We start from the raw sequence: 17,953 nt of genomic DNA, 5'->3' as shown, positions 1-17,953 counted from the left end.
ACAGATAAAAAGTGTGTTGAGTTCAGTTTGGCATTGTAAATCAATATGAAAGGGTTGGAAATAATGGCGTAACCGTACCGCTCACGCGTTCCGCTAGAAAATCAGAATTAAAAAAACTGTTTTTTGGACAAAGTTTTGAAATTCGACAATTTTTCACCCCGAATATAGGTGGGCTGCGTTTTTTCATGTGAACTCTCAGGACCGCATTATTTAGTCTCTGACCTAGAGACAATATGGCACAGTAGTGCCCAGAGAGTCGCGATGTAATAAAATTCAGTTACCGCACTGACTATTCCAGCGTATTGGCTGTCAAGGGAAGCAGGGGGACGACAGAAGCAGTCAAGCGTGAAGCAGGCGATTCATCAGACGGCAAAGAATCGGGAGTTGAGTATACTTATAGTATTTATATGAAGTAAAACGAGACAGTTCAATTTTGAAGTTAGGGCCTGGTTCCAACTCTCTTATTGGAGATTTACCATCAATGGAGAAACAAGCATCGCTGCTACAACATTTGTTGCGCTGTTTTCTACCAATCCGAGCGCAGCAAGACAGCTGGGAATATTAATTTATAATTTAAAATTATGTATCAACTAGCATAAATAACTTCCTTATTTTGATTGCCTGGTTATCAAATTGAAATATATACTTCAATTGAAAGAACTATAAAATATAATTAATGATCATAAATTAAAATATAAATTAAAATAGCTGCATCGGCTTTTATACAATTTTAAATTAATGTTTATTTTTATTTTAATCGGCTTCTAGTAATATGTAACTTTTATTTAAATATAAGATTTCATCCTGGCAGGAATTAGAAACAAAGAAAAAAGTTAATGTGAGATTTTATATCGTAATTATATTGTCGTAAAAGACATTCTAGAATTCTGAGTTTTACTGATGGCTACCATTTTCGACAATGATCCATTTTGAAGATGTTTACAATTAAAAATTCGCTCAATTGTTCAGTTTTATATGTCTGTACTGTAAAACCATAACACTTTGAGCATCTTAAATATTAAAAGTGTAGGAATAAAAATTCTTAAGTTTTGATGATTGTAAAGATCAAAAGTGAAATTTTTAATTCCAAACCTTCCAAATTCAACAAATTTGGATCATGAATCATCAAAATTAGAGAATTTTCAATTTAAACTGAAAGTTGCATAATTTTGAACTGTAAAAATTAAAATCTCTTTAATTTTCAAGAATTAAAATTCAAAGTTCTATAATTTTAAAACTTTTCAAGATAAAAAGTCAAGTTTTTAATTCTAAATCGTCCAAATTGAAAAAAATGCCAGAAGTAAATGATACAAATTACAGAACTGTAATTTTAAATTTTAAAAAATAAACACTATTCAAGTTTAAAAGATTTGCAATTCAATGCCCTCTAATTTTAAAGAGTTACAATTTAAAATTCATCAATTCTGAATATTTTTATTAAATATTTACTGTGCATAATAGAAAATGATCCCATTTCGAAATCTTTTCTTCGAATAGTTTCATTTTGAAGATTTAAAATTGAAATTTATTTAATTTTATAAATTTGCAAGTGAAGCATGGAATGCTAAAAGGTGCTAAGTCCACTTTTTGACGAAATTGGGTTTTCTTCAAAAACTCATACTTTTCCTTTTTTATACCTACTCAAGTGAAAAAATAAGGTTTTGAATTATTAAACAAAAAATTCAGCATTTGAATTGATTCAAATATATATTTTAAAATTCCAAAGAATTCAAACTATATGTATAAATTATACTAAAATACCTAATCTTTAAAAACAATTTGATGGTTATTACAGCTACACGGAGAAAAAGATATCGCACAATGATATCGCAAAACATCTGTATTAAAATCTCGATTGAAATAAAACGTGATATGCTAACGTTCAAGCAGGTATGATATGATATCACGATTTTACGCTATTATAATGTGATAATTGCGATATATAGCGCAGGAATTACGGCATATATTGCAATTCTTGCGATATCGTTTTCTCCATGTATTACTACCAATGTCCCTATCTCTGGTAAATATTGTTATTTTTCACGAAATAAATAAAAATATGTATTTCAGATGGTTTTTCTAATTATTTATATACTTTTTTTTATTTGTAATACGCTCGGACCTGAATTTACTTAGCTCGGATTTACTAATTACGAGAAGTGCTGGCGCGGCCGTTTCGGGATGTGAGTGGATCCCTCAGTTTCGAGAATGTTCAATCAATCATGAAACACGATGACCAGGGGATAAATGGGGTAGTGCGCGAGTACTAACACGCTATATATTGCGTGATATTAGGAAATGTTTCACACGACCTTGAATGTTTACGTTTGAAAGGCCGGGAAATACTTGCAAGGCTAATTGCAGGTCAAGTCATGCTCAGTCTCTTTTGATTAGATTATTACATAGACGAAAGAAAAAAATCAGGTATGTTTAGAGATCTTCTAGGGAGAGTTGAGACACGTTTCCCCCTCCAATAGTTGGCGCTTTACCGGAACTTTGATATTTTCATGGGGCGCAAAAAGTTTGAACAGTTTTATTTTTTATTAATTCTTTTGTTCATGAAAATTTTGACGTATATGTGTTTAAAAGTGAATATTATTGTCCCATAACCTTCATAACTAACCTTCCCAATAATTTATAATGTTCTCGTTTGAGTGTTGTCTCTATTCTGTATTAAATCCTCTTACAAATAAAGTTATGATTTGAAAACTCATCAAAGTTTAACTAGTTCTGGTACAGCGGCGCCCAGTACCCTGTGCCTTGCGCAAACGCGGAAAAATTTCCGAAAATTACCAACTTCGGAAATTTATTGCGCAAAAAATATGTCTACATGCGGCTCAACGAGCCGCACATCTTTCACGAAGAAACTTTTTTCATTAAATTGATAGTTGTTTTGCTAAAAATTAAAAACCGGAAAGTTTCATTGTACCGAAATCAATGACTTTGGAGTTGGTCTGAGGAAACGATTCCTGACGGTAATGATTTGCAATAATTTTTATATTGCAAATATAAAAAAGAAATCTACTTTTAAAACATAATTCGTATCAGAAGGGGTTTTTCTATTTGGAGAAGAAAAAACGAGATCATTTCCTTCAACAGAAGCCGAGTTTTCGCGAGTTTGGTTTAAAAAGTAATTGATTTCGGTACAATGAAAATTTCCGGTTTTTAATTTTTAGTAAAAAAAATATCAATTTGATTGAAAGATTTCGTAATTTTCGGAAATTTTCCGCGTTTCCGCAAGGCACAGCGTACTGGGAGAGCGAGTCCGAGCGCTAAGGACGTTATGGAACCCACACGCTCAATTATTATCATTTTATTATTTCATTAGATAGTAATTAAAATATAAAAACTATGTTTCAAATAAACTTACATAGAAAAATTAGGTTTTACGAATATATTAGCAAAATAAGGAAAAAATGGACCGAATCCAATGCATTTGGTCCCTTGTTTTCCCTCAGCAGTCAATGAAGTGAAGTTAGCTGGTGGTTGAAGTGAAAGTACCTAATAGACAAAGGAAGTGATAAGTCAGCGGAAATATAAGGTACATCTGTTCACTTAACTATTAGCTAACTTCACTTCGTTGAATGCTCAGAGAATCAAATTCATTGACCTAAACATTCGTTTGTTAATATCTTCGTAAAAAATAATTTGTTTGCTATAAGTGTATTTGAAAGTTAGTTTATTTTTTATTTTTCAAAAACTATTTAGTAAGATGATACAACTATAGTTATTTATTGCGAAGATATTACAAAAATATTTAGTTCCATGCATTTGGTGCCATTGTTTTCCCTTTAGCGCTCGACGAAGTAAAAATCGCTAGCGATGAGGTGAAAACACCGAATAGAAACTTTAATGCGGAAAAAGTGAATAAATGAATGAATGAATTTCCAGATTATTAGGATATAGAATGACATAGAATTTATCTAGAAAAAACAGTAAATAAAGTAAATAAGTTAAAAATAATTGTTTGAAATTCCAACACCTGAATCCTGTCATTCCACGGTATTTTAAAACGAAAAGAAATCATTGAAAATAACAGATAATATTTTTAACTCAAGGTTTTTTTGTGAATTTATTAATTGAACTCAAATTCCCTAATGCATTTATATACAATTAATTGATAAAAGTGGATTACCCGTGTGGAAAAAGCCTCGCTGAGATCTCTCAGGATGACGGCCCCCGGCGGGGGTCCGCATGGATGTTCCACGCGTGGAAATTCTACGACGGCCCCCGTCGAGGGTCCAGCTCGGTTGCCCTCACTGATAAACGATTCAAATTTCAAAGTCCAAAGGGTGAATATTTTTTCAAGCCCACAAATTTTAAGATTTGATGAGTTCGGACTTACAAACAATGCAATTCTGTCAAAAATTGGATCATACTTTTTTGAAACTCGAACTCTCACTATATGGATGCTCCATTGGTGCCCCCGCAGGGGCCCCAGCTCGGTTGCCTCACAGATTAACGATTAGAATTTCGTATAATTTTTGACACCAGAAATTTTAAGGTTTCATGAGTTCAGACTTACAAACAATAAATTTCTGTAAAAAATTGAATGACTCTTTTCTGAAATTCGAACTTTCACCATTTGGATGTTCCATGAGGGTCCCCACTGAGGACCCAGCTCGGTTGCTCTCGTGGATCAACGATTCAAATTTCAAAGTCCAAAGGACGTATATTTTTTTGACAATAAAAAATTTAAGGTTTCATGAATTCACACTCACAAACAATGAATTTCTGTCAAAAATTGGATGACACTTTTATGAAATTCGATCTCTCACAATATGGATATTCCATAGAGGCCACCGCTGGAGGTCCAGCTCTAATGTCTTCACGGATCAACGATAAAAATTTCGAAGCCGGAAGGGTAAATATTTTATATCCTAAAAAATGGACATAAAAATACGTTTTGAAATATGGTTCATGCATTCTAAAATTTCAAAAAACTATAAATACATCTGTCAAAAAAACAACCTTTTTCCAGCTTTTTATTGAGAACAAATTCTAAGTTTCATCTTTTATGAAAAATTTTAAATGTTAATAAAAAATTACGTTTCCCGTCATTGTAAAAAGTTGTGAAGTAGTCTACAACGTGAAAAAACAAAATATTATGCGAAGAAAAATGGCAATCGATTAAAATGATTTATTTAATAATTATTTTACTGATATTCTTGTTAATAGTTCGTGTATTTTACATTAACAAAAAGTCGTATAATAATATATAATTAGAAAAAGAGAGCTTAAAATTTGGTACTTTAACTTTTCTAAACTGTAGCTTATGTGTATGGCTTTTTCATCGAGTTTCAACTTGTCGGTTTAGCGTAGTGGTTAGCACTCCTGACTGTTAGGTGATAGACTTAGAGATAGATTATGTACGTTCGATACCCCGTAGCATTAGAAATTTTATTTGTAATATAATGTTTAAAAATGTAATATATGTATTCACTCTAAGCAGGACTACAGTCCAAACTCGTTTATTGCAACTCTTTCGAAACGTAAACACCCCATCTATTGCAACTCGAGAGGAGACCCCACCACTCCACGTATACGAAAGGTGGTGGTCTCACCATACATTCCCGTTTCCGCGCTGTTATTGGCTATATGGAACATATGACCATCAATGATGGGAGTTGGGGAAGTTGCGATAGACGAGTATCTTGGATTGCAATAAAATAGGTTTGCAATAAACGAGCTTACAATGAACGAGGTTTGACTGTATTAATATCTGTATTAATATCATCAGAGACCCCAGTTTTGATCAAATGTCCACGTTTTGAGACCCCCTGAATCCGAAAAATAGCTTTTTACGAATGTGTCTGTATGTATGCCTGTATGTATGCCTGTACGTATGCCTGTATGTCTGTCTGTAAACACGATAACTTTGGAATAAATCAATCTATTAGATTGGCCTTTGCTACACTTGTTTAGTGCCCTAAACTAAAGGTCAAGTTCGTTAGCCAGCTATTTTGGATGAAAATTCAGAATGCGGGCAGATTTTGAAAATTTTTGAGACCTTTTTTCTCAAAATTCAAAAATTCTCTGTTAGGTTATTCATAGTATTCATATATTCAGAGTTATAGCATTTACAAAATTCCCAAAAAACACACGAAAACGAACATTTTATGCCAAATAACGCACGATATGAAAAAAGCCAAGAAAAGAAAAATGTTGCTTTTTGAATTCCTTACAAGATTATCATAAGAAATTTCTGCATATTTTTGAAAAATAAAAAATTTAAATTTTGACAGCATACAAAATAATGAAAAATCGAAAAAGTACATTTTTTGGCCAAAACGGTGCAAAATACGCTAAAAGATGACAGAACAAAAATTGTGCATTTAAAAAAGATCTACAAATTTGTTGTTAACCACTTTTTGATAGGATGCGTAGTTTTGGCTATTTTTTACGATTAAAACCAAAAACAGAATTATCAAAAAATTATTCATGAAAAATCATTTTTACATTCTTATCAGAGAAGGTATTAGATTTGTGTGAAATTTGACCCCCCCCCCAGTTTTTGTCAAATATCCGCGTTTTGAGACCCTCACAATCCGAGAAATAGGTTTTTACGAATGTGTCTGTCTGTCGGTCTGTCTGTACATATATCTACACGTCGTCAATTTATTATAATATTAAAAGGTATTTGAACGTGTACTAATTTATAAGCAATTCTTTCGAGTATAGGTTAGAATATAATTGAAGTATTATAACTATTTACTATTTACATACCTATGATCTAGAAGGTGTTTATAACCACCGTTCGTCAATAGTTTATCGTAAAATAGGTAGTTAGCTACACTTTAATCTATATTTTAAAATTTTGCTTTCACTATCTCAAAACTTAGGGCTTTCCATGGGTTATTTGAAATCCTCGTAAAAATCTTATTTCTCGTGATTTTAACCGGTTGTTAATTTAATATCGAGAATCGTTAAATTAATTAAGATTTTGAGGAAGTTATGTCACTTGCTAGGAAATTCAAAAGTTCAAAACAGACAACCGCCATATTTATCATGTAATTTACCGGTTTCCTACAGTTTTCTACGTAAATTACTTCAATTAGGTAATTTACGTAAAAAACCCTCGAGTAACGCGTCACTTCGCAAACCTGTTCGGTACTAGTTCGGACTGACGCAGTAGTGCCGCCCATGGTGAATTTCCTATTGGAATAGTACTGTGCTAGTAGTGATATCCAGTGCTGGCCCAACACTGACAGCCCAGTACAAAATAGTGTTATCATCCAAGAGATATGCTAGTACAGGTGCCAGCACTGGCAAAAAAACGAAGAGGGCTTTCATGGTAGCAACCATGAGGGATCTATGAGGGAAGCCAATGTTGGGCCCCTATGGTTTAGCATGTCGTTTCCATGAGGAATTACGTCTCGATTTCCCTCATAGATTCCACAAGGCATGAGGGCAATCCATGTCATAGCCTCTTTATGGAAGTGACGAAAAAAATTTGGTTTGCAAGATTTTAATGGTTTCGACTTCAATTTTAGAAAACAGGTAACGAATTAACGAAAAGTTACATTGTTGAGAAGTACAAAAAGAAAATTAGTTAAAGTAGGTGCCACGCGCCTACAAAAAAGGCCTATTAGGACGTTAATTAAGTCGTTCAAACCTCCCCTTCCATACTTTTTCACCCCTACTCCTCCTAATTCGCCTGTCCTCTTCTACTCCTCCTCCCCTCACTTCAGCCTTCGTATCCCTCCCTTTTTCAACTTCTTCCTCCTCTACTTCTGCCTCTCCTCACTTTCTCAGCATTCCTCCCTTTCCCCTACTTTCCTTCCCCCACCATCACATTACCTCCACTCCATAATTTCCTATTTCTTCCTTCTCCTTAATTTCCCCTCATCCCACCAATTTCCCTACTTCCCTTTCCTAATTTCCTTATTCCCACTTCCCCTTCCTTATTTCGCCTCACTTCCTCTGGTCAACCTCCTTTAATTTCCCCTCAATTCTTCTACCTTTTCTTCCCTTCATTTCCCCTCTCTATCCCACGTCTCATTTTCCCTTATTTTAACTAGTCACCCCCTCATTTGCCGTCACTTCCCCTATTTTCCCTCCCTTAATTTTCCCTTACTCCGCCACTTGCTCTCCCCTCATTTACCATAACTTTCCCTACTTTCCCTACCCTCTTCCTCTGATTTCCCCTCAGAAGATTCTATAGCTGCTATTGTAAAATCTGTTTTATAAAGAAATTCCAGTGTCATAGTAGCTGAATATTGAATTCGTTTATAAATTTTATGTTGGGGGTTATTTTTTCGGTATATTAAAGACGGAATTTTTATTCATATTAATACTGACAAGTTACAGAAAGCTTCTACAATTTATATTTAAAATTAGCTCTTTAAATTTTGCAGAAAAAATCAATTTTTATCCAGTGCAGAAAGATTTTTTCAGGTGCGAATTTTATAAAACAAAATTTCATAAATTATTTTCAAGAAATTGTATTAATAAGTTATAAATGAAAATTTTTAAATGTGTAATAAGATATAATTATACTTTACTAAATTATTTTTTTAAACATTTTACGTAGCATGAATAGGTACGAATAATCATATTTCTCAATCATGAAAACGATGGCATTTCTATTAATTTCAACGATGTTCTTCCGTAGTACTCATTTTCTTTCTCAGAAGACTTTAAATAATATTTTTAGGTACAAAAAAACACAATAATGATAGTAATCTTAAATTAAATAATAATAAAAATAATCTTTCACCTACAAAAAAAAAATTATTATTGTGTCTCATCTCGCCCCAGAGAATGGGGCGACATGAAACTTGCAAAATTGATCATTTTCTTTTTTTTACTACAACAAGTATTTCTAAAACACTTCGTCATTTATGAAATTGATACATGAAGGTTGACATAATGTATAAAACTACTTATAATAAAAAAACACTATAAATTGCAAATATTTCACTCTAAATGATATATGCTTGAAGTTCTGAACGTTCAAATGAACGCATTTTTTTAATGATGATTTTGCAAACTAATGAAAATGGCTAAAATATTTGTTAATTTATATTGGAAATAATATATTCACTGAAACAAAATTAAAATGCATTTTTTATTGTAGTTGGAACAATGTTTATGGATAATATGTAATTGGCAAAAAATATTTCGTTCATTTTATCCCCTATTATTAATTAATTAATTTATTTATATACATATTTTTAGAAAATTCAATTTAAAACTCACTCAGCTGTTAGAACTAACAATATGTAATCAAAAGTGAGGTCTCCACCACTTCGGACCCCATCAACGACTTGCTTTACTGTTAACTTTGATCGTATTGACCCCACGAAATTGACCCAGTCGTTATGTCTTTGTTCTGATTTTCTGTTGGAAGGTAAAAATAACTGCATTAGATTAATTTAATTTTTTTGAAAAATTTTTTTAGCATGTTTCTATAGAACTTCAAAAATTACTTTCTACGTTCTTCTTCCAATTTGTATGCAGAAGCCTCTACATGCCCCACTCCACTGTAGGTGCACTGAGTTGGTATCACACTTAAAATTGATTAAAAGTTAATGGTAAAATTTAATAATATTATTTAATAATTTTTGTTTATTTTATAATCAATCAAGTTTTTATATTGTTTCAACCTCACGATTGAGTTCATTTTAATTCCGATTCCCATTTCTGTTAAACAATGAAGGCAATTTTCACAAGGATCCCCTGCAGGAACTGGGAAAATGACCTACAATCGATAATTCATAAATTATTTTCCTCGTATCATTAGATTGAATTTCATAAACTAGAATCGTATAAAAATTAGAGAAATAAAGTAAAAATAATTTACCTCGTAATACATATTTGTTCTATCTTTGCACCAGACAACATGCTCTACTCTAAGCTTTTTTAGTAGTTCGTCTAAAACCTATATGAAAACTCAATTTAATTTTCTCGTATAGTTATATTAATAGTTTGTATTATTCATAATATTTTCATTGATTATAATTGAAACTAATTTCAGACATCTAAAAGGCTGTCTACTATTTAAGAAAACCGGAAAAGAATTTTTTGCTTTATTATAAAAATAACGATTTTTTGATAAACTTCAGGTTTTATTTTCCAAATTAGGGTTTCATAATTTTTTGTTAAGTATTATGTTTTTACTCATAGTATAAAAAATGACATTTTTAACCAAATAATTATTTACACCTCAGAAACGGTTTATATCTATCGTATAAATCGGCTTATATCAATGAATGGAAACTTATGTAACAAAAAATAATACAAAATTTTGTCCTTTCGGACAAGAAAAAAATTGTTCTTTGTTGCACTAAAACTGCTTTTGGTTATTCTGAGTGTGACTTCTAGTCTCAAGACTATGTAAAAAGTTAACAATAATCATTTTTAAAAATAATTTTTGTGGCTAAATATTTTAATTTGAGGTTTTTTCAGAGTCGGATCTTCCTTAATGGCCTCAATTGCTACAGATATTCGTAAAATAATATAGGTTAAATTATATTTGTTATAGTATACTACTTGTCAATTTTAAAAATAATTAAAATAAATCAAAAATTTTTGCTTTTTTGGCGTAGAAAAATTTTTTTTTGCATATAAAGTTTATAACCAACTCACACAATAATCTCAAGCAGTTTAATTTAAAGGAACCATTGATTTTTTTATATTGAATGCCATCGTTTTTCATTTACATGTTTTAAGTGCTTATAGAAAGTTATAAATGTAATATTTTAATAAATATAATTTAGATAATTTTTAGGAATATATGTAGCAATTGAGCCCAGGCGGATGTATTATATATAGTTTATATATAGGTTGAGGTATTATTTGTAATATTCATTTTTTTTTATATATTTTTTATACAAAACAAATAAATATTATGTATAAAACTTCAGACTGTATATAAACTATATATAATTTTTCCGCTTGGGAGGCGACTAAGGGAAACGCAAAATTGAGAAAACGTCAAATTCAAATATTTTGCCATAAGAAGTGTTCATAATACTGATTCCTGTTAATATTTTGAAGATTTTTATCATAAAAATGCATTTTTTTAATCATGCAAAACAAATGCAGCAAAAGAAAATACTTTATACCATAAATTACACATTTTTCCATTTGTTTATTGTATTTGTTTACATCACATAAGTGAATGACTAAACCAATTATTTCTGTTCAATAAACCTCCATAGTTAAGATGATTTATAATAGAGCTGATCTGTTTCAGAAATTTACAAAATTATTTTCTGAAAAGTGCCATTTTTCTCATACTTTGAGTGAAAATGTAAGACTTAAAAAAACAAAGTCACGGAATTCAGGCTCTGTGGAAATTTAATGCTCTTTTTTTAAATTAGTATTTAAAAAAAAAGAATTTTACTATAAAATCATAAAGTTTCTAAGAAGAGTTAAAATGGATAGGTTGTGTTAGTTTTTCAACTGGAAGTGAGTATTTTCAATCATTAATAATTAGTTTTAAAGATTCAATTTGTTTTCAACAAATTACGTTTATTGGTTTTTTAGCTTTTTTTAATGTTGAACTTTTTTACAAAAAATAATCATTGGGTTTTAAAGGGTCATAATTTTTAACAATTTTAAGTCATGGTGTAAAGTTTTACAGGACAAAAAATTGGTTGTTTAAAATAAAAATAATTATAATTTGAACAAGAAATTTTAAAATAGAATCACAGCAGATCAAATAGAATTTGCAATTTTTGAACAGTTTCAGGATATTTTAACGTTTTTCAGGTTCAATTATTGTTTTTCGTCGGAAATTGGCATTGCTAATAAAAAGTTAGATTTCAAAGGGGATTTAAAAGTTTCAACTAATTTAGTTTATGTTAAAGTTTGACACCAAAAATTGGTGTTTTAAATAAAAAATCATTAGATTTTAAACAAGATGCAGAATATTTAAATGTTTAATTAAAAAATTTCGATTTCCAAGAAGATTCGCAACTTTGAACCAATTTAGGTTCTGTTAGCATTTTACAGCAAAAAGGGTATTTTAAAACAAAAATCATTATAGCCTGGGCAACAATATCTAAAAAAATTTCTGTTATGTTATTCTAATGTTTTAGGCGAAAATTATTGTTATTTTTAAACAAAAAGTCATTAAATTTTTCGTCGGAAATTGATATTTTTTAACGAAAATTGCTAGATTTGAAAGAAGATTAATAATTTTTGTACAATTTTAGTCACGTTAGCGTTTTACATCGAATATTGGTATTTTCAAACAAAAGTCCTTACAATTTGAACAGCATTTAGAATCTTTCAACATTTTTCGATTATTTTATTGTTTTTTTGTCAGGTTTTATTAATATTTTTAATCGGAAATTGGTATCTTTCATTAAAAATGCATATGTGAATTATGAAATTCAGACACTAATATTCATCAATATTTTTATTTAGCAATAGCGCGACAGAAAAATTTTGCTCACATAGAGTGTGTGTTTATTTTCTAGTGGGTCTAAATATAATATCACAATAAATAAAGTTATGCAAAGGAAAACACTATGTCAGATGGATTTTATCGTGCTTTTAGTGAAAGGCAATTTGATATTTGCAAGCTGTGAATAACCGGGTATTTTGTGAACGAAAAATGAGTGGAGACCTTGCATAAACACACATCCAAAAACTTGTATAGAAGAATATAAGCAATAAAAAATACCGTTTCCATCGAAACAAAAACAGGGTCTTTAGATCGCATCCCAGTTGGTGAAAATCCTCTTCCCCTTGTGTGCAATCTCCTCTCTGGAGGAGTAACCAGGGTATTTCGAATTTCATCATCAGCATCGTCCAGGTCAAGATCACTATTTTCATCTCCCAGCGGTATCAAATGAGTTTTTGATTTTGTATTTTTCAGACGCAAATCCACTTTACTAGGCTTCACTTGCTTTTTATTTTTCTTAATAGGAATGCCAAAGACAAGTTCATGCTCGTAACTTAAAGTAGGAATACAGACCAAAAAAACAACACCTCCTGGCATCGTTCCGAGATTCTCTTTTACAGTTCACTTTCAATATTGAAGAGAAGCTTCTTTGAGTTCATACCTTCAATAGTCGGCCATTCCATTATCGTTTATTAGCGACTTTAATTTCTAGCTCCTAATTGACACTTGTGATTGAATATAGCACTCAGCATTTGTGCAGTATCATTGTAAAGTTGTATTAAGATTTATTTAGAAACTCATTAAACAATATATGCTTTAAGATTTTAGAATTTGCAATTTTAATCAGACATTTTCAGACATTATCAGACATTTTCAGGTCAGAAGCGTAACTGAGATGAACGAATCGACCCGATTCAAGTGTTTTGAAAGAGTTCAAAAGATTTAAAACATTTCTAGGGATTTAAGAGGATTTAAACAGATTTCAAGGAATTTAAAGGAATACAAAAGATTTTAAGAACTTCTCAGGAAATGCATAGAATTTCAAAAATTTAAAATTATTTTAAGGAATATTCAAAACCTTTAAAAGTTTTAAGGAATGGAAAAACATGTCAAAGATTTTAGGATTGTCTAAGGGATTGCTAATTAATTAATTAAGGGATTTAATATTATTTCAAAGATTTAAAGGGGAGAAAGTTTTCAAGAGTTGAAAAATAAAATTATGGGATTGGCAAGAATTTCCTAAACTTTAGAAGGATTTTTGAACATTTCCTAGGATTTACAAGGTTTTATGGTGATTTTAATTAGTTCAAGTGACTTCAGAGAATATTGAAGATTTCAAAGGATTTTTGTTGGATGATTATAAGAGAATTTTAGCGGCAGTTAATAGATACAAAAAAGTGGTAAGCACTTTATAATATTTCTACAAATGGCAAGAAAGCTCACAAGATTTAATGGATTTTGCAGGATTTCAAAGATTTCAAGATAACTTGAAATATTTGAGTGAATAGGAGGTTTGAAAGAATTTGCTTAAATTTCGAAATATTTGAAAAGATTTCATAGCATTTATAAGAAAAATGTTCCAAGGCATTTCAAAGGATTTTCAAGTTTTACAAATATTTCAGAATGGTTTTTAAGGAGTTTTATCAGATTTTCCAGGATTTCTGTAATTCTAAAGGATTTAAAAAAATTTATTCTCAAGAATTGAGGGATTTTAATGGATGTAAAAGATTTGAAAAGGTTTTCAATATATTTAAAGAATGTGAAGAGATTTTAAGAGATTTTGAAGTATTTGAGGGTATTTTAGAAGATTTCCAGGGATCTTTAGGTACTTTAAAAAAATTTCAAGGTGTTTTAAAAGATTTTAAAGGATTTGAAATATTTGAGGATATATCCAAGGATTCTAAGGAATTTCCAAGAGATTTGACACATTTGAAGAAATTTTAAAGGATTTTAATCATTTTCAGGAATTGAAAAACATGATATAGATTTGATAAAATAACCTCAAATTGCGGAATATTTCAATCAATTTCCCAGCATTTCAGAAACTTTAATCAGATTTCATGGAATTGCACGGGATTTTCAAGGGATTTTTTGGGATCTTCACGAATTGTAAAGATTCGGGTATTAAAATAAATTTTCATAAAAAATTCAAATTTCTAGCACAATTCGAAGAGAATATAATTAAAAACAATAGAGTTATCTTTCTCAACTTGAAATAATTCACTCTAATTTAAAAGTCGACAAAAAGTGGACAATATCAGAAATAACCGCAACTTTTTAGCTCGATTCTAGGAGAAAAATTCTGTACATAATAATGTTAAATTATTTAGGCGATTTTTTAAAACATTTTATTATCACTAGATAGTAATATTTTATGTACAAAAAAATTTGCAAAACCCAATTTTTAACCTATCTTTTTTTTGGGAACCTATATAAAATAGACTTAGGGGGGGGGGGGGGGGGGGGGGGGGGGGGTGAAATTGAGCAAGTAATTTTGAGTTCGTACTTTATGGCTAATCGCGAAGAGAAATTTATGAGGGACAACTCGATAAACTGACGATTCTGAATAAAATTTACAAAAACATATTTTTTTCTTATGCGAAATTTGTGTTAAACTTCATGGTGTGCTTGCGATACCTCTGATTATATTATTTTTTTAAGCATTGTTTGTGTGAATTCGAAAAAAGTGTTTTTCGAAGAAAAAAATATTTGAACAACACTAATGTGAAGATGTAGATTCATTTTTTCTTAATATTCATTATTCAGATGTCTTAAACTAAATTTACAAACGAAAAAATTAATGAGGAAAAAGTAACAGAAATAAAAAGGAGTGTAATTTCCTAACAATGTAGAACTTTATTTAATAAAAGTAATCAATTCATTGCACACATTTATTATAAGTTTAACGTATCACAATAATAACAATAATAATAATAATAATAATTATTATTATTATTAATAGTACTCCAACTCTATACCAACTTCTTCACTATTAATTGTGCGAAGTTTGGCAGGGACTATTGTTTTATAAAAAGCCACTGCCACAGTGAACAGTGTTTAGCTAAATAAGATGAAGCAGGGTAGTATCCCGTGCAGAAATTGCCAAATCTTTGCCTTATTTCCGATTTGGGGCAGATCGGGCACACAATTTTGGGGTTGTTAAATTTGGCCCCCTCTAGACGCCGGGTTAACAGCCAAGCTTGCCAGTAGATTGCGCTCCATTAATTTTGGAGACTAAAGTGGGTTGACTCCAAATCGCCCAGATTTCAATGAAAAGTGTCAAGCGTAAAAAAATATTTCAATTATTATTTGTAAAAGTGACAAAATAAGCGGGGAAAAGGCCAAAAGTTAGCACAAGATGAGTTCGTAGGTATAGTATACTTCAAAATATTCCTGAATTACGTGTTGAAGACTATACTAAGTAAATTTATTAAGAATGTTAAGATGAAACCTAACCTCGAAATGAGGTTATTTATTCATAAGAAAAGTAGCAAAAGTAATATTTCATTTGTTGAATGTGAAAACGAATTAGATCAGTAATGACGTCATAAACATATTTATTTTCACGTATTTTTAGGTGATTTGATACAATCGGAATGTAAATACAACCTTCTTATTTATATTCGCTTTTGTAAAAATAACTTAAAGAGCCAGTGCGATATTATAATCCACTTCTTTCAAAATAACTTTTCACAATTAAGTTTAATATAGAAATGGAAAGCAACTTCAATTTAGAAATTAAAACAAAAAATAAATTGCAAAATACTTAAACGTTTTATCATATACAAATGCTGGCTGTTATATTGCGTCGTTTGACTTTATCCGTTTGCTCGAAAAAAAGTGTCTGACATACTCCAATTTTTTCATATTGCGATCTGTTAGATAACCTGATATTTATATTCTCAAATTTCAGTTAAGGAGGTGATATATTCGATTTTAATATTATTTTATTTAAGAATCCCTTTTAATTAAGAATAAGAAAAACAAATTAATATGGGCCCGATCTGGGCCAGGCATGGTTATCTTAGGGCGCAGAGCTTGGGCCCCGATCGGTCATCGCGTTCCATTTCGAGGCTGGCCCCACCTAGATAGCCTGATTTGGGCTAAATTCTGCCCGATTTGGCCCCGATCAGATCCAAATTGGAATTTCTGCACGGGCTGAAGTATTGGAATGTGGTTGTTTATTTTGTGGATTTTGATTGGGTGAACGCTGATTTTGTTGATGTCCTGTATTCACTTGGTTCTTTGAAAATCGGAATATGGACTAACATGTGACAAGATCCACCTATTATATTCGTTATCATTTACGCGTATAAATACATCAGGAATGTATGGGCTTACAATGCGCCCAGAAAATATGAGAACACCAAGCAGTTTATCATCCACAATTAAAGCAGAGCCGGCATCCTCATGAGTACATCCTCTTTTTCCAGATGTATCCAGAGTGCAAATATTGTCAAATGTAAGCACAAAATTATGTGGATACTTTTTGGAGTACTCCTCGTTACAGTGATGTATGTCGATTATCGGTACATTTATTGCTCGTCGAAAACTGTAAGCTTTCACATCTCTCGCACTAGTATGGGCTTCAGATTTTCTTATGGGCCCCCAACCAACAATAGTAGCAAGTGTCGATGGTGGCAGAACTCCCTCAAAAAGTAATATGTTTCGATTCAATGATGGAAGTTCAAAATCGATCAACGGCCTAATCACAAGCAAGGCAAGGTGTCCTTCGATGTATACGCCTACTACAGGGTGATTGATAATTTTACTCATATACAATCCACCAGATTCAACTGAGTATTCCTCTTTCGCTTCATCAGCACACACTTTAGCAGTTAAGATGTAGTCAGGTGATAATATTGTACCTGAACATATTTTTATTCCTTTTTGCAGAACTTGTACAATGTAAGGAAACTGTGTAATCTTAAATATTTTTGCTCCTTCCTTCGTGTAATCAATTACACGTTTCTTGCGGATGTGAATATTCGAAGAGCTCTCTGCAATTATATTAAATTATTTAATCAGTTTTTTAAAAACATTTATTACTTTACAGGGCACGTCACAAATACGATTGCCCTTCCGCCCTTTAAGTTAAAATTTGTTCTTCGATTAAACGCCTCAAATAAAACACAAAACATACAAACATAATATTTTAACAGACTTAACACCCCGAAATGCTTTCAGAAGAAGAAAAATTAATGTACAGGTACTATATATTGAGTTCAATATGGAGCGTTAAGATTTCAATTTGAAATATATTGTATTTTTTTTAAATAGTTCAATTTTTAGTCCAAAAATCCGCTCCGTTTTTCAACTTCTTTCTCATCTACCCCCCTCTCACTTTCCCTTTCATATTTTACTCCCTCACTTCTCATGGTTCCCCTCCACTCCCCTCTCTGCGTTTCCTGAGTTCCCTGCATGGAAAAAAGTACGACGGACGAACGGAAACCCGATTGAAACTATAAGGGGCTTCTGCCCAAAGCTATTAAAATTGAACAAATTTAAAAAAGTTTGAATTTTTGGAAAAAAGTTTACTTTTAAACCCGAAAAGATCATTTCTCTCAACTCTTACGCGAAAAAGACAACTTTTTT

General features: G+C 31.1%; 2 protein-coding genes across 2 annotated transcripts in view; both read right to left on the bottom strand.

Annotated features, from left to right (window-relative positions):
• Positions 1 to 12,955, bottom strand: part of LOC117182734 — a 25,002-nt gene extending 12,047 nt beyond the window's left edge. The window contains exons 1-6 of the mRNA XM_033375840.1: positions 12,638 to 12,955; positions 9,806 to 9,883; positions 9,614 to 9,703; positions 9,432 to 9,496; positions 9,202 to 9,342; positions 477 to 552 (exon numbers count right to left, since the gene is read on the bottom strand). Coding sequence (XP_033231731.1) covers positions 477 to 552; positions 9,202 to 9,342; positions 9,432 to 9,496; positions 9,614 to 9,703; positions 9,806 to 9,883; positions 12,638 to 12,955 — 768 coding nt within the window. The remainder of the gene's footprint in view (positions 1 to 476; positions 553 to 9,201; positions 9,343 to 9,431; positions 9,497 to 9,613; positions 9,704 to 9,805; positions 9,884 to 12,637) is intronic.
• A 3,636-nt stretch (positions 12,956 to 16,591) lies between these two features.
• On the bottom strand, positions 16,592 to 17,736 carry LOC117182733 (trypsin-4-like). Its single transcript, XM_033375838.1, has 2 exons — positions 17,703 to 17,736; positions 16,592 to 17,358 (listed from the first exon to the last, which is right to left on the bottom strand). The coding sequence occupies exons 1-2, from the start codon at positions 17,734 to 17,736 to the stop codon at positions 16,592 to 16,594; spliced, it is 801 nt and encodes a 266-aa protein (XP_033231729.1).
• Positions 17,737 to 17,953: the final 217 nt, after the last annotated feature.

This window comes from Belonocnema kinseyi, chromosome 2 (assembly GCF_010883055.1).
Source record: "Belonocnema kinseyi isolate 2016_QV_RU_SX_M_011 chromosome 2, B_treatae_v1, whole genome shotgun sequence".
NCBI lineage: Eukaryota > Metazoa > Arthropoda > Insecta > Hymenoptera > Cynipidae > Belonocnema > Belonocnema kinseyi.
Note: the sequence above shows the minus strand (reverse complement) of the source record. Positions and strands in the feature narration are given on the sequence as shown.

What these genes read in the sequence shown, in the direction of transcription:
- LOC117182733 (XM_033375838.1), bottom strand. Translation starts at nt 17,736, where the DNA reads ATGAGAAGTGAGGGAGTAAAATATGAAAGGGAAA. An exon ending in AGTAAAATATGAAAGGGAAA is followed by an intron (nt 17,359 to 17,702) that starts GTGAGAGGGGGG and finishes ATATAATTGCAG; the next exon opens with AGAGCTCTTCGAATATTCAC.